The sequence below is a fragment of the Melanotaenia boesemani genome, chromosome 2 (assembly GCF_017639745.1).
Source record: "Melanotaenia boesemani isolate fMelBoe1 chromosome 2, fMelBoe1.pri, whole genome shotgun sequence".
Taxonomy (NCBI): domain Eukaryota; kingdom Metazoa; phylum Chordata; class Actinopteri; order Atheriniformes; family Melanotaeniidae; genus Melanotaenia; species Melanotaenia boesemani.
Window position 1 is genome coordinate 3,971,885 of NC_055683.1, and position 21,572 is coordinate 3,993,456.

Sequence of the window (21,572 nt, forward strand, 5' to 3'; positions counted from 1 at the left end):
ACGTAAGGAAAGGAGAGGTGAGATAAGGTAAGGTAAGATAAGGTGTAGTGAGGTAAGGTGAGGTGAAGTGCGGTGAGGTAAGGTAAGGTAAAGTGAGGTAAGGTAAAGTAAGGTGAGGTGAGGTGAAGCGAGGTAAGGTAAGGTGAGGTGAGGAGAGGCAAGGTAAGGTGAGGTGAGGTAAGGTAAGGTAAGGTAAGGTAAGGTAAGGTAAGGTGAGGTAAGGAAAGGTAAGGTAAGGTAAGGTAAGGTAAGGTAAGGTGAGGTAAAGTGAGGTAAAGTGAGGTGAAGTGAGGTAAGGTAAGGTGAGGTGAGGAGAGGTAAGGTAAGGTGAGGTGAGGTAAGGAAAGGTAAGGTAAGGTAAGGTAAGGTAAGGTAAGGCAAGGTAAGGTAAGGTAAAGTGAGGTAAGGTGAGGTGAAGTGAGGTAAGGTAAGGTGAGGCAAGGCAAGGTAAGGTGAGGTGAGGTGAGGTGAGGTAAGGTGAGGTGAGGTAAGGTAAGGTAAGGTAAGGTAAGGTAAGGTAAGGTAAGGTGAGGTAAAGTGAGGTAAAGTGAGGTGAAGTGAGGTAAGGTAAGGTGAGGTGAGGAGAGGTAAGGTAAGGTGAGGTGAGGTAAGGAAAGGTAAGGTAAGGTAAGGTAAGGTAAGGCAAGGTAAGGTAAGGTAAAGTGAGGTAAGGTGAGGTGAAGTGAGGTAAGGTAAGGTGAGGCAAGGCAAGGTAAGGTGAGGTGAGGTGAGGTGAGGTAAGGTAAAGTGAGGTAAGGTGAGGTGAAGTGAGGTAAGGTAAGGCGAGGCAAGGTAAAGTGAGGTAAAGTGAGGCAAGGCAAAGTAAGGTGAGGTGAGGTGAGGTAAGGTAAGGTGAGGGGAGGTAAGGTAAGGTAAGGTGAGGTGAGGTGAGGTGAGGTGAGGTGAGGTGAGGTGAGGTAAGGTAAGGAAAGGTAAGGTGAGGTGAGGTGAGGTGAGGTGAAGTGAGGCAAGGCAAGGTGAGGTGAGGTAAAGTGAGGTAAGGCGAGGTGAAGTGAGGTAAGGTAAAGTGAGGTAAAGTAAAGTACGGAGAAATTAGGAAAGGTGAGGAAAAACTGGATTCAGTGTTGGATTTTGGTCAGTTGTGTTTACTTCCAGGTGAGATTTCTCCTCTTTTTTCCTCTGGTTGGATCAGACTAACTGACCACATCCTTGTGTTAAAGAAGCTGCAGGTACGGAGATGTTGGCCCCAGAGGTGTGCAAACATCTGTATATTTCTGACAGGAATGTCAGTTTTTCTAACTTCTGTCAAAGAACCACAGACTGTGATCAGGTATAAAGGCTGAGTTAACAATAGTTATAAATCTGTATACATACAGTAAATGGAGTCAGTGATTTTCCTGAAGGAGTAACGCCTGTAACCCATCATTTAAAAGCAAAGTGCTGAGCTGAAACACACCCACATCTCGACTATTCATGGTGGGCTCCGTCATAGCGAGCAGAAGTAGCTGTGGACGGGGAATGCCGCGAGTGCAGCCATGGCGATGCCCACACTGTCTCCTACGCTGGAGGCAGCCATAGCAAACTCCCTGTGTCTGCCTTCAGTCTGTGGAGGAAAATATGTTCACATTCATAAACGACTGTCCTTACTGATGTTCAACCTCAATACTAGCAAACCAGGTCTCTGTGAAATGTAAACAACTCAGAATCCCATCACCTCATATTTTATTCGCAGTAGAAGATAATAATAATAATAATACATTTTATTTGTTGGCGCCTTTCTTGACACTCAAGGTCACCTTCCAGGATAAAACACAAGAGTAAAACAAATCAATAAATACATTCATAAATTAACGGATACATAAAAAATAATAAAAGCAGTGTGAAATATTACATTGAGTATGCCAGTTTGAACAGATGTGTTTTGAGTTTGGATTTGAACAGTTGTATTGAATCAGAGTTATGGAGGTCTGGGGGGAGGGAGTTCCAGAGATGAGGAGCAGAGCAGCTGAAAGCTCTGCTCCCCATGGTAACAAGGCGGGCTGGGGGGACGATGAGGTGGATGGAGGAGGAGGATCTGAGGGAACGGACTGGTATGGAGACATGGAGGAGATCAGAAAGGTAGGGAGGAGCGAGGTTATGGATGGCCTTGTAAGTGAACAGCAGGATTTTGTAGTGGATGCGGTAGGTGACGGGGAGCCAGTGGAGCTGCTGCAGAACAGGGGTAATGTGATGGGTGGAGGCGGTTCTTGTGATGACCCGGTCTGCTGCATTCTGAACAAGTTGAAGTCTATGTAGAGTTTTTTGGGGAAGACCGAACAGAAGGGAGTTACAGTAGTCGAGGCGGGAGGTGACAAGACTGTGAACGAGTATGGCGGCGGTGTGAGGGGTGAGGGAGGGGCGGAGGCGGTTGATATTGCGAAGGTGAAAATATGCTGACCGGGTTATGTTATTGATATGTGATGTAAGATCAACAACATGTCAGAGGATGAACCAGACATTTTACCATGTGATGGAAAATATGAGCTAATAGTGAATCTGATGGCAGCAAGGTGTCTGGAAAAAGTAGTTCCAGGGTGATGTTCAGCATGGTGTAAAAAGTAGTTCCAGGGTGATGTTCAGCACGGTGTAAAAAGTAGTTCCAGGGTGATGTTCGGCACGGTGTAAAAAGTAGTTCCAGGGTGATGTTCAGCACGGTGTAAAAAGTAGTTCCAGGGCGATGTTCAGCATGGTGTAGCATCTCCTCTTCTTCTAACATGTCTGGAAACATCTGGGAAGTGAGGAGACGAGTTGCTGGAGTTTTAGGAGAGGAATGTTGTCCCATTCTGGTCTGATGCAGGATTCTAGCTACTCTACAGTCCTGGACCTTGGTTGCTGGATTTCTGCTTCCATGATGCTCCAGATGTTGTGTACTGGTGAAAGGTCTGGACTGCAGGCAGGCCAGTTCAGCATCCGGACTCTTCTCCTGTGAAGCCATGCTGCTGTGATGGATGCAGGATGTGGTTCAGCATCGTCTTGCTGAAATCTGCAAGGCCTTCCCTGAAAGAGACATTGTCTGGATGGGAGCAGATGTTGCTCTAAAGCCTCCATGTACTTTTCAGCATTGATGGAGCTTCACAGATGTGGAAGCTGCCCACGCCATAGGCACTAATGCAGCCCCATCCCATCAGAGATGCAGCTTTTCACCTGTCCACTGATAACAAGCTGGATGCTCCCTCTCCTCTTTAGTCTGCAGGACACGCTGTCCATGCTTTCCACAAACTAGTTCACATCTTCATCCAGGTTTCCTCTTTGCTTCAGACCATTTTAAATGAGCTTTGGTCCAGAGAAGACAGCGCTGGTTCTGGATCCTGTTCACATCTGGCTTCTTCTCTGCATGTTGAAGCTTTAACCTGCATTTGTGGGTTTCAGGGTGAACTGTGTTCACAGACAGTGGTTTCTGGAAGTCTTCCTGAGTCCATGCAGTGGTTTCCAGTAGAGAATCATGTCTGCTTTTAATGCAGAAGATCACCAGCATCCAGCCTTGTCCCGTCCATTTAGAGATTCCTCTGGATTCTCTGAATTTTCAGATGATATTCTACACTGTAGATGGAGGATCTTCAAAGTCTGATAAACATTTTCTCAAATTGTTCAACAGTTTTAGATCCAGTTTGTCTCAGATTGATGGACCTCTGTCCATCTTTCCATCTGAGAGACTCTGCCTCTCCGAAATGCTCCTTTTATACCCAGTCATGTTACTGACCTGTTGCCAGGTAACCTGATTAATCATTAAATGCACCTCCAGGTGTTTCTGGTTTGTATCAGTTACTTTTCCAGCCTTTTGTTGCTCCTGTTCCAACTTTTTCCAGACGTGTTGCTGCATCAGATTCACTATCAGCTCATATTTTCATCACATGGTGAAAAGTCTCAGTTTCATCATCTGACATTTCTACTGGGAAATGATGGGATTCATAAATCATTACATTCTGGTTTTATTTACATTTTACACAGAGACTTGACTTTTTTGGAACTGGGCTTGTAAAATCATACATTGAATAAATCATGCGGAATATTCTGGCTTCATCAGGCTACATGGACAAAAGTTTTCATCAGCATCGAACAACTGCTCGTCATCACAGTCAACAACCAACCTCCGTGCTGATGAAGTAGAAGGTGTTGACATACGCGGCTCCACCCAGCAGACCCTCATACAGAACCACAGCAAACACGAACCAGACACTGGGCAGAAACTGGTACCTTACAGCAACCCAGAGAAACACTGCATTCACCACCTGAAGACAGGAGCAAAGGCACACATCACACACACACTACACACACCACCTTCTTAACCCTAAAACCTCCACAAGTCAGTTTCTGCTTTTTGTTTCAGTCTGTAGCAGCTGGAGTTTCAATCCCAGTATAAACCAGGCTGTAGCAGCTGCCAGATTATGAGGTAAAACGATGTAAAATGAACATATCAATAGAAATAGCAGCATAAAGGCCGACCAGAACAATAGAAACTATTTCCACGTTTCCACTTTTTCCTCATTTCCAGTTATTCCTGCTACTATTTACCTGCTATCCTCACTAAACCAACTCCAGCTCAGCTGCTTTGTGGCGCCACCGTGCATCAGAAACGTCTTCTTGGCTTTATTCCAGCCATAGAGGAGCATTATTTTTCTTCTTTTCACACACACATAGAACTTTCTGCTCACTGGTTGATCTTTGGCTGCTCCTGATTGGACGTTACCGTCAATCTAAGCTCTCTGATTGGTGGAAAGTCTGACAGGAAGTGGCTTCATCATCATGTCCAGGTCTAAATAGAGGTCTCTTAGCAACATGGTAGCCTTTATGTGAACTTGCACTAAACTTAATTGGAAAACACTGGGTTCAGTTACCGAGTTGATAACCAACTTCGTAGTAAAACTTATCCAGATCCTGAATGTATGGGTAAGTCAACCCAGGTAACGGAGAGAAATCCGGGGTATGTTAATCACGCTTCGTAGTACAGGCCTCTGGTTCACTCCCAGCTTCTTCAACAGGAATTGGACCCAGCTGGAAATAACAGCTGACGTCTACTTGGTTTATTCCTCACCTGTAGCAAAGAGAGAATCCAGATTTTCCTGATCTTCACACAGCGTAGGGAGGATCGAGACAGAAACACGCCGATCTGGTAAAGAACCTGGTACCTGAGCACACACACACGGTAAACAAACCCAACCTCATCCTGAAAAGTCACAGTGGTTAACTAACTAACTAACCAGCGGTACTGCTCTGCATGGGACAGGAAAATGTTGGGAAAAAACAGGAGTTCCATCTGAAAGAGAGAATTCTTCATTATTCCTGGCTCTGGATCCAAACAGGAAGTGAGGCTGAACTCAACAACATGACAGGGGGCGCTGCAGAACTCACCAAGCCCTGGTTGATGAAGTACTCAGCGAAGTAGACCAGGCCCAGCGGGAAAATGAACTTGAGCAAACCCTGCAGAGAAATCCGGTGTTATGGCTGGAACCTGGCGGACGGTGGAACTCGAAGAGGACGGGACTTACTCTGATGATCTGCAGCTTCTCTGTGAAGCTCAGGGGTCCGCTGGTCCTGACCTCTGTTACATTCAGGGGGAACAGAAAATGGCCTGTGTAGTTACTGCATAACAAAACAACATGTAACCTGCAGCTAGTGTGTGAGGAAATCATCAGCATGAAGCTACCCAAAACTGGACCAATACAAAGGGTTAACAGTCCTGACTCCCTAAGCTGGCAGCAGGCCTCATTAACCTGCCGCTCTGTTGTTCGTAAATCCCACTTACGAACATTTTACAAAACTTGTGGCCCTCTTCGCTCTGCTTCTGCCCTCGTTCTGCATCTCATCATTTTTATCTCTGCTGAACTTAAAAAGTGCTAATGATCCCATTCTGTGGCTTCTCTTTCACACTTCTCAGCTATTTCACTTCTCTTATTCCAGTATGTGCTGGCATCCAAAGACAGATCTAAGTCTGAGGGACGTGTTCTGTTTCCTTACTCTACTCTGTAGCGTTGGCTTTCACTTCCTGCTCTTCATCATTAGTCTCTCAGTATTTATGGGCCCCAGGATCAGTTCTTCAGAACAATGTGGGAGTCCTCCACCTGTCCGAGCATGGAGTTGGTTTCCATCAAAAAACTTCAACTCTGAGTTCTTTGCAGATTTACAGATTTATGGTGAGCCACACTTCCTCCCTAAAGACTGGAGAATGAGCGGTTGATAACAGCTTCATGTAACATCGAACAGGAAACCATGAAGCAACAGATTCTGAGTCTGTTAATCAGATAAACTCGTACTTGTTTATCAGTAACTCAGAAAGCAGAAGTGAGGCATCATCACGAGCCGTCGTTTAGAGGAAAGTCTTTATCTTCATCGCCCCAGGATCATCATCAACTTTATCCTCAGCAGTATAACAACTCAGAGATTTTTATCATCTTCTCATAAGAATACAGAAACCACAAGTTCTGTTTTATTAGATATGATTTCGGGAATTTGTTTTTTTTTATTTCAATCAATCTTCTACTTTAACTCCTAAAAGCCGCTTCTCGCCTTTTTTAAATTTTATTTCTTTCCATGCTATAAATTCATTTTATTTATTTATTCAGGAATATTGGTGTATTTACATTATGTTAGGTTAACTGGTCTCTCTAAATTCTCCCTGGGAGTGAGTGGTTGTTCGTCTCTCCGATTGACTGGTCACCTGTCCAGGTGTACCTGTCCAGGTGTACCTGCTTATTGCTGGGAAAAGTTCCAGCTTCCCTGCGATCCTGAATTGAACCAAGCAGGATAGAAAATGGATGGATGTTAATCATTTATTTATTCCAGTCCTTTGCTTTGAATTTTTTGCTTATTTTTTTTACTGCAATTTATTTTGTCTTTATTAAATTCTAGATACATTTTTTAGCATGAAGGGTTATTACAAATAAATAAATGAATTAATTGAGTTTTTTAATATATGCTTTAGAACCAGAAAGTTCAGAAACTGTAAAAATGTAATTAGGTTATTTTTAAATGACAGAAACTGGTGATTCCAGATGTTTTAGCTGGGCCTGTGAAATCACCTGATGACCAGGGGTGATGCAGCTTGTTGTGAGAATGTGACGTTTACCTGTGACATTTTCATCCTCCTCATCTTCCTCTGATCCATCCAAAAGCTGCCGTCTGTCCTCTGAGTTTTCAGCTGCAGCCTCCATCTCCCTCCTCCTCCACTGGGGGAATGAAGACACAGGAACCAGGAGGCCAAAGTAGCTGGAGAACGTCGAAGACAACAGTCAAGGAAAAATTTATGTAGAAAAAGTTTCTGTCAGTGAAAACCTCACTTTATTAACAAAGTAGGACCCACAGAAACATGATGGTTGCAGTGCTCCAGGAACAGCTGAGATACAGGGAAGAGTGGAACGTGGAATAGCTGAGATACAGGGAAGAGTGGAACGTGGAATAGCTGAGATACAGGGAAGAGTGTATTGGGAACAGCTGAGACTCAGAGAAGAGTGGAATGTGGAACAGCTAGATACAGGGAAGAGTGGAACGTGGAACAGCTGACATACGGGGAAGAGTGAATTGGGAACAGCTGAGACTCAGGGAAAAGTGGACTGGGAACAGCTGAGAATCAGGGAGGAGTGGACATGGAATAGCTGAGATAGAGGGAAGAGTGGGATGTGGAACAGCTGAGATACAGGGAAGAGTGGATAGGAAACAGCTGAGATACAGGGAAGAGTGGAACGTGGAACAGTTGAGATAAAGGGAAGAGTGGACTGGGAACAGCTGAGGCTCAGGGAAGGGTAGGATGTGGAACAGCTGAGTTACAGGGAACACTGGAACATGGAACAGCTGAGACTCAGGGAGGAGTGGGACATGGAATAGCTGAGATACAGGGAAGAGTGGGATGTGGAACAGCTGAGATACAGGGAAGAGTGGATAGGAAACAGCTGAGATACAGGGAAGAGTGGAATGTGGAACAGCTACGATAAAGGGAAGAGTGGAACATGGAATAGCTGAGATACAGGGAAGACTGCAATGTGAACAGCTGACATACAGGTAAGGGCTCAGCTGTGATGCTGACACAGGTTTTATGGTTCTGTGCAGGTGTGATCACATGACGAGCAGTGAAAGCTATAGAAGATATGTGATCAGCCACATGACAGACTCATGGAGTCATACTTACCTAACTATCATAAGTAGTGGAACCACCAGCATGATGAGCAGAGTGACTCTGGGAGAGAGGCCCTCTTGAATGAGGCCTGAGTAGAGGACGGCACCAGCAACACCAGCAGCACCAGTACCGGAGCCCCAGCCTTCCAGTACATTCCTGAGTAGGAGGTGGGAAACCAGCATTAACAAGCTGGACTGTAAACAAGCTGAGGGGTGTTCCACCAACATAGCTAAAGAAAGCCAGGCTGTATCGAGAAAGCCTCGCTTGAACGAACACCATCTCTTAATTAAGGGTCAAGTCGTACGTATGAGGACTTTAAAAGTGTGATTAATAAAGTGAGGTAAGCAGCATGGCAAACAGCTGCTGACAGATTAAATGCATAAGTTATACAAGTTTCATACCATTGTCACTTGTCACATGTTGATTTCACTGTCCTGGTTTATTTCTGGTCTCCTCTTGTTATAAATCTGTTTACATAAAGCAGCTGAACTGTCTCTGTATAAGATGTACTGGCCCTGCTCGGTTTATTAATAACCCAGTAATCAATATACATCATCATATTTTGTGATTACTGTGTGTGTGTGCGACCTAAAAGCGTACCTGCAGCAGGTGTAAATAAAGTACAAGAACATATCTCAGAGTGGGAGGTAGCCTTTGAAGAAATGTGTTCTAAACGTGTTGAGCTGTAAATATGTTCCACTGTAGATACAACGGCAACGTCAGAGACCACTGCTACTGGTGGGGGTCCTCCCCCTGAAAACTGGTTTGGCTGGTGGTCTGAATACATTGGTGCTGAGCGATTTATTGCTTTTTAGAGACAGTGGTGATATGTTAACAAGTTTTATTTTTATTTTATTTATTTTAAATTTTATACCAGAATGAGTGGTGAGAGCGCAGCATTCTACCAGGAGGACAAGCTGAACTGGACTCCTGCTGCAGCTGAAGTGAAGTGAAAACCATGGAGGACGACACCATTACATTTTATCAACACCTACTCGTCTCTATGACGTAGAGGAGAATTTTCCCTGGAACAAATATGTTGCCACACCATGAAAGAAGAAAGATGAAAGGACAAGGAAAGGAAAAGTGTTTATAATGTTTACCTGTTAAAGAAGACAGTCAAAGAGAGGAAGGACAGTTCTCCCAGTCCTGCACCTAAACTGGCAAAGACCACTCCTAGAAACACAGAGGTGGACAGATTCAATTGAGACTGAATACACACACACACACACACACACACACACACACACACACACACACACACACACACACACACACACACATATATATATATATATATATACATAGTTTAAAAATCATACAGTGTGATTTCCTGATTTTCACATTCTGTCTCTCACATTTGAAGTGTACCTATGATCGAAATTACAGACCTCTCATCTTTTTAAGTGGGATAACTTAAACAATCAGTGGCTGCCAAATACTTTTGTGCCCCACTGTGTGTATATATATATATATATATATATATATATATATATATATATATATATATATGTGTGTGTGTGTGTGTGTGCATGTGTGTGTTATCTCTGTAAAAATGAATGCTCAGCGAGCCCGTAGCAGATAAGACAGGAAATTAAACTGTGGCTAAAGTTTTTCATCTTTATCTAACATCTTGACTGAGTGTAATAAAATATTGACGGTAAACAACAGCTGGCTTTACCCAGAATGCTCATCCACACAGCAGAGGAGAAGGACACGAGCAGGAAACTTGATGCTGCCATGACAACACAGAACAACACTCGAACCCTAGGAACAAAACAAGGACTTGGCTCAGACTTTGGTTTATGAGCAATAATCAGTTTATAGGTATGCCACTATCCAGCTACTTAATTGGCTACTTTCATAGATACAGAACAACATGTTTGTAGTAAATTATCCTCTGAATCCTATAAAAGAAAAATAAACATTGACCCCAGTCTCACCCGTACGGCAGGTAATGGATGACGAATGGAGCACACAGCTTGATGGCAAGAGTTGGCAGGATGTCGGCTAACAGCACAGCCTGCAAGCAGACGTTATCATCCCTGAAAACAATCCCTCTGGAAAATTAGATGGGAATCTCTGTCTGGTTCTGAACTGGTTTGAATCCTACTTGTAAGACAGGACATTTGGTAAGTATCAATCCACCTATTGTTCAGCATCTTCATGTGGAGTTCCCCAAGGTTCCTTGTTGGGCCCACTCAGCATCTACATGCTCTCACTATCTCAGATCATGGAAAAAAACCAAATATGTGATCATGTTTATGCTGAAGACACTCAGCTCTATATTACCATCTCACCAGAGGACTCTAGTTCCAAACAGATTTTCAGCTTGTGTTTCAGTCAAATCAGTACTTGGATGTTCCAGCTAAATAAATAATTATTGTCTGGAAACAAAGATGAGCGTCTTTAGACTTCTGACACTGTATGAAAGGAGATGCTTTAAGATTCCCCACATGTCCTCCTGATTGAACAACAGACTAGAACAGCGAGTCGGCTGGAAACTCCTCCTCGGAGAGCTTAAAGGAGCAGCTGCTAACGCCTCGGTGCCTGATGAAGCAGGACACCGGACCTCAATGGATGAGGAGGCTTCTGGTAGCACTGGAGCAACCTCCACTGTATCAGGCGGGTGGTTTGAAGTGTGATGGGTGATAAATGTCTGTTTACCCCGGTAGAGACAGGATTGCAGTCATAGGTGCTGCTGTTGCTGCTGTTCCCACCTCCAACATCCACAGCCGGAGAAACCAAAGCCTACAACATGAAATCAAAATGATTTTACAACTGCGAACTCTGCTTTACACTCTGAGAAATTTAACTAGAAACAGGACACATTGCTTTTCTTACGGATGCACTGGAGTTGTTTGACTCTTGTTTTTTAAGGATGTCATGGGCAGCACTCAGCATCACCACATAAGCAAAGTTGTTGCACAATCCCAGAAGGCTGAAATATGTACAGAAGATAGATAAAAACTGGATAAAACCGGGAGAGGACAGATAAAACCAGGAGCAGCTTAGTATGTGGGGTGAAGCCATGATAAACCTGCCTGAAATGTTTAAGGTAGTCAGAAAAGATCTGTACAGTTTTCATGGGAGCAACCCACATGTTTAAAAGAGAAAATAAACTCTCCAACAGCATCAGATTTATCACCAAGAAGCTTTGTTACAATAAAGAAATAATCCACTGATTTCCTGACTTTCTGATCAGATCAGATTTTTATGGTTTGTACAGTTGCTTGTACAAAGACAATAAAATGCTACAACTGAAGGTGCATTAAAAACAAAAGGTGTGGTTGTGGAGCGTGTCAGTAATCACGTGACAGCTGTCCGCGAGGAAGCTGCCCTCTTCACTTTCACTCTGTGGTTCTGGACTGCGGACACTCACCCGAACCCGGCCCAGTTCCTAAACTGACCTGTAAGACACGGACAGGAGCGACCGTCACGCAGTCGCTCTTCACCATGTTTGACATCTTATCTGGAGTTTGTCAGTCTCACGCTGGACTTACGGGAACAACGAGCGCGCGCAGCAGGATCCTCGTCCTCCATGATTCCCAAGTAAAACACACGAGACACCCGGACGCTTCCGTTTATGTCTTTAATAAAACAAGAAACTGTGCGGTTTTCTTGTTTGTGTACGTCCCGTGACATGTGGTGTTTCACGTTATTGTGTCCCTGTAGAAACAAAGCTAATCCTACGCGTTCCTGTTCGGCTTCACCGTTTTCACCAAAACCCCCATAGCAAACAGAAAATGTTTTCATCGGACTTTATTTAACCTCACAAATATCTAACCAGGTTAAACACACATATCTAACCAGCCAATCACAGGGCAGCATGTAGCCACGTAGACATGGCGAAGACGACTTGCTGAAGTTCAAGTTGAGCATCAGAATGAGGAAAAAGGGGGATTTAAGAGACTTTTAAGAGAACGTTACATGGTTGTTGGTCTGAGTATTTACTAGGATTTTCACCTACAACCATCTCCAGGGTTTCCAGAGAATGGTCTGAAGAGGAGAAAATATCCAACAAGCAGCAGTTGTCTGGACCAGGATGCAGCAGAAGACACACCGGCTTCCTCCTGTCAGCTAAGAGCAGGAGACTGAGGCTACAATTCACACACACTCACCAACACTGGACAACAGAAGATGGAGAAACGTTGCTGGTCTGATGAGTCTCCATTTCAGCTCCACATTCACATGCTAGGCTCAGAATCTGGTGTTTATTTTTTATTTATTTATTTATTACTTTATTAAACAATTTAACAAAAAAACATAGAGAACATAAACTGTATAGCCAGGGGACCAAGCCCTAAGCAACACCCACTGCGTCCAATGAATAAACTAAATCCAGGAGATACAAACATACACGAAAAGTCCAGGTGTGCATATGCACACACACCTAAACATCAGTCAAAGTAAAAATGAGGAAAGAGGCATCTCAACGAAAGAAGAACCTTTCCAAAATACACCCAGTTTTAAGGCCTTTGAGTTCTTAAGACCGCTGAGGTTGGAGCTGTACTGAAAAAGATCTTGTAGAAACAATTTAAAGTTCGGCTTGCCATCAGCCCATTTCCTTTTGGGAATGTGAAACTTCCCTAAGAGTATAACAAGTTGTACAAAAAAGTTGAGTCCTTTTCCTTTTTATTTTTTTATCTTCAAAATAAAGAAAAATGTCCTTTTCATGCTGATGTATGGAATGAGCTGTTCTTCTTTCAATAAAATTCTCTACATTGATCCAGAACAATTTAGTAAACAATGGCAAAACAAATCCAGACTTCATCCAAGAGTAGTCAGTATCAATGTGAAATCTTTTTGAAGTATTTTTTTGCTGGATAAATTTTCTGTATAATTTTGTAAGAAACTTCCTTAATTTTATTATTAAGAAAAAATTTGTCATTCATCAACCACATTTTTTCTAATCAATATCATTAAAAAGAGATGACCAAAAGATTTTGGCACCATTACATTTACAAAAAGGTTTCTAATGAATTTATTACTACATTTGTCTTTGGTAATATCTACATCTCCAAGAAAGAAATTTGTTTGAAAGAGCTGCCACATGAAGTTCAGTTGTAGATCCTATGAGTAGCTGTAAAACGTTCTTTGGGATGGCAGCAAAAACAACATCAAATGCCTTCGGTGTAACTGCTATATTGAATTTAGATATAAATTCTTCATAAAGCAGCAGTTTACCGTCAGTTTTCATAAGCTGTGAGACTAATACAATGCCATTGTTTACCCAGTTTTTGTTATATAAAGATCTATTTTTATTAAGTATGCACCTGTTACTCCAAATGTAATAGTTGTAGGTGAGAAATGATGTTTGTACAATAATCTCCATGCTAGCAGAGCTTGTTTGTGAAAATTTGCTAGTTATCAGGATTATTTTAACAAGAAATTGAGTCCTTCAGTTCAATCAAAAATTAATTTAGGAAAAGTATTCCACATTTTATCTTCTTGAATCAATTTAGTCAGCAATTTAACTTTAAAAGTATTATTTAGTATTTCGAAGCTTAAGACTTCCAGACCTGCATTTTGTCTTGTTTTACATAATATCTCTTTTTTTAAAATAATGACATTTGTTTCTCCAAATGTAATTGAACAGAATCTTATCCAGTTTTTTATATTTTGTAGTAGGCATTCCCAGAGCCATGGACACATAGACAGCTCAGGATATCCCTTCTGTCTTGGACAGTAAGACTCTGCCATTTAAGGAGAGATCCCTCATTAACCACATATTAAATGTTTTTGTTATTTGTTCAACTATTGGATCGAAATTTGAGTTGTTACGGGCTTTTTCATTTTTGTTAATGACAACACCCAGATATGTGAAGCTATTCTTTACAGGACTGCTATTTATCTCCAACATATCACATTCTTTTAGTGGCAAAAGCACCGATTTGCTCAGTTCATTTTAAGTCCCGATACTCTAGAAAACATCTCTGTACTTTGGATCACTTTGGGAACCTCATTTTTATTAGCTAAGAAGATAGTTGTGTCATCTGCCAGTTGGGATAGTTTAAATTGTCTCCTGCCATGATGCCATTAAATGAACCATTTTTTATGTGTACGGCCATAATTTCTGTGACAGGGAGAAATAAGAAAGCACTTAGAGGACAACCTTGTCTTATACCTCGATGGATGTTAAATCTAGGAGTCGTGCCGTGGCTCAGTCCAACAGAGATATTACAATTTGTATAAAATGTATTGACTGCTCTCAAAAATCTGCCTCCAAAACCAAAGCTATGTATAGCTTTGAGCATAAACTTATGACTTAGTATGTCCAATACTTTGTAAAAATCCATGAATAGAATAAAACTATAATCTAAAATATAATCATTATAGTCAATCATGTCCATTTTGCCTCTGAGCAAGGCATTACCTGCTGACTTTGTTGAGGATTAAACCTTTTTACATGAGATGACCACTTTATTTGTAATTAAGAGTTCATTATTTCCTAAACTCTACATCTTTCTTTGTAAAGGTCTCATTTCCATGTACCACCAGTGCCCCCCGCGTGCCCAGCCCCCCCATTAGAAGCTTTCTAGAGCTGGCCCTGTAATCAACCAGTACATCTGAATGTAGATTTAAGTTGTGATATTTCTCAGTGGAATTTTTCTGCCTGTGAAAGTCTGTCCTGTTCTGTGTGCTCAGAGCTGAGGGGACGTCTAATAAGAGCAGATAAGAGTTTCAAGCCTCCAGCTGCGCTTATAAAGCTGCAGCGGCTGCTTTCAGCCTCCAGAGCCGCAGCTTCACTGCTCTCCATCATAACCATGGTTCTACACCTGCTCTGTTTGCTGATGCTGCTCCACAGCACCGAAGGTCAGAGACACACCAACAACCTCTGTAACACTCAGACACATCTGATGACTGTCATGAGGTCCTAGTAATTTGTTTTTAGGTGCTGCAGCGAGGAGCTCTATCATCGGGGGAAGTGATGCAGAGGTTGGCGCCTGGCCGTGGATGGTCCACATCAACATCACTCACAACAGGACCACAAAGTGGCGCTGTGGAGGCACCATCCTGAACGAGGAGTGGGTGATGACCGCTGCCCACTGCTTAGACAGGTAAGAGGTTTGAATGATCTAAACTATTTTATGGATGTTAATCTGATCTGGATCCAGAGATCAGCTGTTAAAATTCACTTAAATTAAAACGAAATGTAGAAAACAAATTATTAAAGTTGGTCGAATGGATCTGAACCTTGTGTCAAAATGCAATAAATAACTTTACATGAATTTTTTAAAATGTTAAATAACTTTTTAAAAATGGTCTTTTATTTATTTATTTATTTTATATATTTATTTTCTATTTAATTCATTAATAAAAATTTGTATTGCAGAAATATAAGAAAATAGTCCGAACTATTATATATATATAAATAATTCGTCAACAATCTGAACGTTTCTGAGTCGTCATGAACAAGATTTTCATCACTTTAACAGAAATTGGGTGAAAATGATTAAACCACTCAGAAAAATTATGAAAGTGAAAGAATATGTCTCATAAGGAAATAGATTATATAAATATATTAACTGTGTTAATGTTTAATGTGTTTTATTTTTCATTCTAAAAATTAATCACGTTTTTTATTTACATTTAAAAATATTTCTAAATGTTTAAAAATACAATTTTTACAATTTGTTCTACATAATAAAGATATTTAATAATGAATATATATTAATTTAAATAATTATTCATTTTAGTGGTTTTAATTTTAAAATAAATTACATGAATATAAATAAAACTAAACAAAAATTAGTAAAAATTTTAGAAAAACAAATATAATTTTAAAATGAAATACTTAATTTTTATTGAAAACAATGCACAAATGATTCCATAATGAAATAGACAGTATTGACATGATTTATATAAATGTTTTAATGGTATTATTTTTAATTTTTAAAATGAAATTAATATTTTGTTTGAATTTTTAAAATATATATATTTTTTACATTTTAAAATACATATAGTTACATTTATTAAAAAATAATTAATGTCATTTATTAAGGAAATAGATATTAACATACTATCATTTATTTATTTTGAATGAGTTTTATTTTAAAATTAAACTGAAATTAAAATTAAAAGTTTAAATATATAAAAAGAAATCAAAATATAAATTTAAATATGTATTGAAAATAAAGAATATTATCAAGTAACAATGAAACTATGTGCAGCATCGAGCAGACAAGTTGATCCTGTAACACACACGTTAACACACATGTTATTACCTTCAAGGTGTGTGTGGTTGTCACAGCTGATGGAGGGCTGTGAACAGAAAAACTAACCTGCATTTGTGTGTGTGTGTGTGTGTGTGTGTGTTCCCAGGCAACTCAAAGTCGACGAACAGCAATCGTTTGTTGCTGTGGGAAAACACGACCTGCAGAAGGGGTGGGGTGGTTACAAGGACATTAAAACCTTCGTTCTTCATCCCTCCTACAACGGTGTGAGCAACAGCCATGACTACGACCTGGCTCTGATCAACCTGAAGCGCAAGCTGAATTTCAACCCCAACGTCTCTGCAATCAGCCTGCCCAAGGCCAGCGACATCTTCAATGAGACCTCTGATTGCTGGATCACCGGCTGGGGGCAGATTGGCAATGGTGGTATGTTCAATAACACGCAGTCACACCATGTTAGACACCATGTTAGACCAGGACGCAAAGTTCACCTTCTAAATGGATTTCTTTATGCCAACATATTAAAGGCTTTTATTTCAATCAAGAACGAGCCTCTGTAGGCTTTAAATAAGTTAAACAAGTTGTGAAACATTCGTTCCAAGTCCTGTATTAAGTAAATAAATAAATAAAAATTTCTGTGGCTGATATTACAGCAGTATTAAAACCATGAAAAGACCCCACACTTCCATCCAGTTACCGTCCAACATTAATAAATGCAGTGTTCAAGATAATATGCAAAGCTTACGGCAGAAAATTAGAAAAAGTACCTCCTCTTATAATACATCCTGACCAAACAGGCTTCATAGAGGGTAGATGTTCCTCCACTAATACTGATCAGTCTAATAGATTATGCCACCATTCACAATCTGGAAACCACAAAGAACCACAAGAAAAAGTATTTAACCAGGTCAACCAGTCAACCTTCATTGACTGGATAAAAATTATATAGTAACCGAAACGCATGTGTTAGGCAAGGCAAGTTTATTTGTACAACACATGTCATGCGCAAGACAAATCAAAGTGCTTTACATAAAGCATCACAGTGGGGTGCAGGAAGCAATAACAAGTACATTAAAAACACAAACAAAAGCAATAAAATAAAAACAGAAAGAAAAAGTCTAAATAAAATAGATAAAAATCCAGAAATAAAGTTCCAGTGTGAGGAATTAACAGCTGTTCTGATAAAAGGCAGCAAATAGGAAAGTTTTTAACCCTGATGTAAAACTGCTGAGTCAGCAGACCTGCAGTTTTCTGTGAGTTTGTTCCACGTGTGAGGAGCACAAAAGATGAACGCTGCCTCTCCACTTTTAGTTCTGACTCTGGGAACAGAAAGTAGACCTGATCCCGATGACCTGAGGGATCTGGTTGGTTCAAAACAAACCAGAAGATCCTGAATTGATTCTGGTCCTAAACCATTCAGGTCTTTGTAAACTAACAGCAGGTCAGTTCTCTGACAGACAAGAAGCCAGTGTAAAGATCTGAGGACTGGAGTTCTAGGATCTACTTTCCTGGTCTTAGTGAGGACTGGAGTTCTAGGATCTACTTTCCTGGTCTCAGTGAGGACTAGAGCAGCAGCGTTCTGGACTAACTGCAGCTGTCTGGTGGACTTTTTAGGGAGACCTGTGAGGACAGCATTACAGTAGTCCAGTCTACTAAAGATAAATGCACGGACCAGTTTTTTTAAAATCCTGCTGAGTCATCAGTCCTTTAATTCTCCAGATGTTTTTTTAAGTGATTACAGGCCGACTTCACAACTGTCTTAATATAACTGCTAAAATCCAGGTCTGAGTCCAGGACTGCTCCCAGGTCTGAGTCCAGGACTGCTCCCAGATTTCTGGCTTGGTTGTCAGTTTTTAACTTTGCTGTTTGAAGCTGAATACTGACTTGTAATCTTTCTTCCTTTGGCTCCAAAAACTATTATTTCAGTTTTGTCTTAATTTAACTGAAGGAAGTTCTGGCACATCCAATCGTTAATTTAATCAATGCAGTTGATCAGAGTTTGGATCGGACCATATATCAGTGTTAGATGTGTGTGTCATCAGCATAACTGTGGTAACATGTTTAGCTGTTTCTCATAATGTGAGGGAGTGTCAGCATGTAGATGTTGAACAGCAGCGGCCCCAGGATGGAGCCTTGGGGAACTCCACAGGTTATTTTGGTTCACACAGATTTACCTATAGACACAAAGTAGTCCCTGTCTTTAAAATAGGACTCAAACCAGTTAATTACAGTGCCAGAAAGTCCAACCCAGTTTTTCAGCCGGTCTAGTGAGATGTTCTCTTCCACATGCTGAGTTACACCAAAGTTATCAACAACACGACACAGTTCTTTGGTCTCTCTGTCCTTCAGGTTATCAGCATGAATGTTGGAATCACCAACAATAACTACACAGTCAGAGTCGAAAACATTAACAGGTTAACTCTGAGTTGTTTTTTAATTAATTAATTTTACTTGATAAATTACTTTAAATGAGAGTTTCACCTCTTGTTTTAAGATATTTCTTACGCGTTGTAGCAGATTATTTCACTGTACTATAATCCGAATGTTCAGTGTTTTTTTTCTGATGTTAAGATGGAAAATGTTTGCAGTGTGTGTAATAGCTGCTGGGAGGTCTTGAAACAAGTTTTACAACTAAATGAGGTGCGGAAGATACAACATGATCAAACAGAGTCGCAGGGAGATGATTTAACCAAATATATGTGTAAAATAAGCAGCTGCAGTATTTAGTAAATAAATTAGATATAAAATATTATTTATTATCTTCCACATTCTGCTGTTAATGAGTTTGATTCTAAACTAGATTAAAAGACTTTTTGGCTGAACACAAGATTGTAAGACAGGATTAGAAGGTTTGCTCTGTGGGATGGAGGGAAAGTGCTTCATCACCTGTTAATCTGGACATCTTCTTTCTCTTCTGTGTCCTCCCAGTCCCCCTGCCTCCACCAGAGACCCTCCAGCAGCTGAAGATTCCTCTGGTTCCTCACAGCATCTGTAAAAAGACGTACCCCCATCTGACCTCCAACATGCTGTGCGCTGGGGCTGAAGGGAAGGACGGCTGCGAGGTGACGAAACATCTGTTGTCACCAGCTCTGATTTCACAGCTCAACCCATCCTCCTCATCCTCTCACACCTCCTCTGCACATCTTCATGAACACATCCAGATGTTTTCTGTAAAAAAGCAGGAATTGTCACTGTGGTGGGGTGACATCGCTTACCAGCCTTTCATGTTACAGATTTGTATTCTGGTGACCAGAAATTAGTCATAGCCCCAGACTCAGGCTGGCCAGTAGTTTTTGTGTCCTGAAACAGCACAAACTGGAACTCGACTCTCAGCCTGAAATGTTGCTGCCTTGTGTAAACCATCAGAGCCAGCTGAGTGGAGGCTGAGTGATGTAGATGAGTCTTCTCACAGATCAAGTACCATACCATGCCATACCATGCCATACCAACTTTATTTATTATGCACTTTGAAACAACCACTGCTGAAACAAAGTGTTGCACATACATAAATAAATAAATAAGTATGACATGAGGTACAGATAGGAACAGAAAATATTTATATAAAATATAAAAATATATATTTTTATAGAAGGATTTAAGGCCACATAACCATTACGTGAGAAATTTTGCCAAAATCGTGAGGCCTACTGCCCCATCTCTAGGTTTTGTCTAGTCATTAATTAAAGATCCAAGTGATATTTTCAGTTTTGTCCTGTTGGTCTTGGCTTTTGTCAGTTAAAACATTTGCAGGGTTTGGACTCTGTTGTGGCCAGTCCATGTGTGAAGAGGATGTCTCCTGTTCCCTGAACCACTCATTCACAATCTGAGCCCCATGAATGTGGTTATCTTGGAATATGGCCTTTCCATCAGGGAAGATGGAATAACCTGCTCATTCAGTATATTCAGGTAGTTCGCTGACCTTATTCTTACCTAACTAGACCTGGACCTAGACCTGACCAACTGCTGTCCACAGCTGTTCAGTCCCTTGAGTTCCTTCACATTGTTCATGTGGAAATTATCCAACTTTCACTATTAAACATGGTCCTGGAATTTTGTTTTAAGTTTCACACAGCCAGATAACCTGCAGCTGTTTGTCTTCCTGCTGATGTTTTACCATCAAATAACATGTAGGTTTGGATGTTAAAGGTTTTGTTTGTCACAGGGGGACGATGGCGGGCCGCTGGTTTGCAAGACGCCCTCTGGCTTGGTCCAGGTGGGAATCATGAGTTCTAGAAGTCCAGGTGGATGCGGTCTACCAGGCCAACCTGGTATCTACACTCAGGTGTCTGGCTTTGTGGATTACATCCAACGACGCATCAACCACACCAAAGAAGGCTCAGCTGAGGCCTGAAGCCGATTTCCTCCTCCCTCTGCAGCTTCTCTCCTCTCGCTCCGTCCTGCTCATCCATCTCTGAAATTCTCTCATTAAAGTTTCTAAGCATCACTGTTTGAGTCTGTTTGCATTGTCCGTCCCTGACACCTGACCAGGAGCTCGCTGACTTTACTCCACTTTCACATCATCTGTTTCCTTTGTGATGCATCAAATACAGATGTGCTCACATCCTGGCAGAATGTGGCCATTTTTCAGACAATATGAAGGAAAATACAAACACTTTACAGTACAAAGTTTACAGTCCCTGGTTCTTAACCCCATGTATTCCCCCTTTAACATGATCGGGGACAGCTTCAAGTCTTCTGTTGTGGAAGAAGCAGCCCACACTCAGAAAACCTTCATTCTGAAATCCAACACGGAGCTTCTAGGAAATACAACCATGTAGCCGCACTCTTTTAAATCCAGCTGTTGAAGTGTAACAGCTTGTTAGGGGAATATAATAAACTCATCTAATTCAACAACTTTAGTGAGACAGAATTTAGTGACTGAACTAAATACCCAAACACATCAGCTTGCTCTTAGTTAGTTATCACAGTTTGGGCCAACCAGATCTGTAAGCGTAACTATATTAACCAGAATCTGACTCTTAGGAGGATGAGCTACTTCGTTTAACAGGGTAGTTACTACTACTTTTTATAATAGTACAATTACATGAATTAATCGTTCTGATCCAACAAAACAAAGTTAAGTTTATTCATCGGAAATGTAAATTAATCCTGTTTTTACCTGTAGCTGGTGTGAAGTTTGGAGAAGAAAAACAGATAAACTGGATTTGGTGGAATAAAACTTTACATTGTAAAAAACAACAAGAAAAAAAAGGTCAAATTCCATAATAAAAACACATTTTATTCCTTTACCTTATTCTCCCTTATTAAACCTTCATTTAGCCAGAAAA

The 21,572-nt window shown here is 41.0% G+C and overlaps 2 protein-coding genes across 4 annotated transcripts; one reads left to right on the forward strand and one right to left on the reverse strand.

The window, feature by feature from the left end:
* Nucleotides 1-937: 937 nt before the first annotated feature.
* cln3 (CLN3 lysosomal/endosomal transmembrane protein, battenin) lies at nt 938-11,758 on the reverse strand. Its single transcript, XM_041972442.1, has 15 exons — nt 11,611-11,758; nt 11,490-11,517; nt 10,952-11,048; nt 10,775-10,858; nt 10,051-10,130; nt 9,789-9,874; nt 9,211-9,283; nt 8,120-8,263; nt 7,064-7,203; nt 5,487-5,539; nt 5,350-5,418; nt 5,199-5,254; nt 5,033-5,126; nt 4,089-4,229; nt 938-1,564 (listed from the first exon to the last, which is right to left on the reverse strand). Exons 1-15 carry the CDS (start codon nt 11,750-11,752, stop codon nt 1,448-1,450), a joined length of 1,404 nt encoding a protein of 467 aa, XP_041828376.1. The 5' UTR covers nt 11,753-11,758; the 3' UTR covers nt 938-1,447.
* Nucleotides 11,552-20,728, forward strand: LOC121631483 (tryptase-2-like). Of its 3 annotated transcripts, none has more exons than XM_041972465.1 (6): nt 11,552-11,659; nt 14,756-14,923; nt 15,003-15,168; nt 16,433-16,710; nt 19,213-19,346; nt 20,447-20,728. In XM_041972465.1, the coding sequence occupies exons 2-6, from the start codon at nt 14,875-14,877 to the stop codon at nt 20,633-20,635; spliced, it is 816 nt and encodes a 271-aa protein (XP_041828399.1). In that variant the 5' UTR covers nt 11,552-11,659; nt 14,756-14,874; the 3' UTR covers nt 20,636-20,728. The 3 variants fall into 3 exon arrangements, with proteins under 3 accessions (XP_041828399.1, XP_041828408.1, XP_041828391.1); XM_041972474.1 differs by lacking the exon at nt 11,552-11,659 and adding an exon at nt 12,215-12,264; XM_041972457.1 differs by lacking the exon at nt 11,552-11,659 and adding an exon at nt 12,266-12,317.
* The last annotated feature ends 844 nt before the right edge of the window (nt 20,729-21,572 follow it).

Excerpts from the sequence above, each read along its gene's own strand:
- LOC121631483 (XM_041972457.1), top strand. Across the intron at positions 14,924-15,002 it reads GCTGCTCCACAGCACCGAAG|GTGCTGCAGCGAGGAGCTCT; the intron begins GTCAGAGACACA and ends ATTTGTTTTTAG. Across the intron at positions 19,347-20,446 it reads AAGGGAAGGACGGCTGCGAG|GGGGACGATGGCGGGCCGCT; the intron begins GTGACGAAACAT and ends TGTTTGTCACAG.
- cln3 (XM_041972442.1), bottom strand. The coding sequence starts at position 11,752 with ATGTCACGGGACGTACACAAACAAGAAAACCGCACAGTTTCTTGTTTT. Across the intron at positions 10,859-10,951 it reads CAAACAACTCCAGTGCATCC|GCTTTGGTTTCTCCGGCTGT; the intron begins GTAAGAAAAGCA and ends TTCATGTTGTAG. Across the intron at positions 1,565-4,088 it reads TCTACTTCATCAGCACGGAG|ACTGAAGGCAGACACAGGGA; the intron begins GTTGGTTGTTGA and ends TTTCCTCCACAG.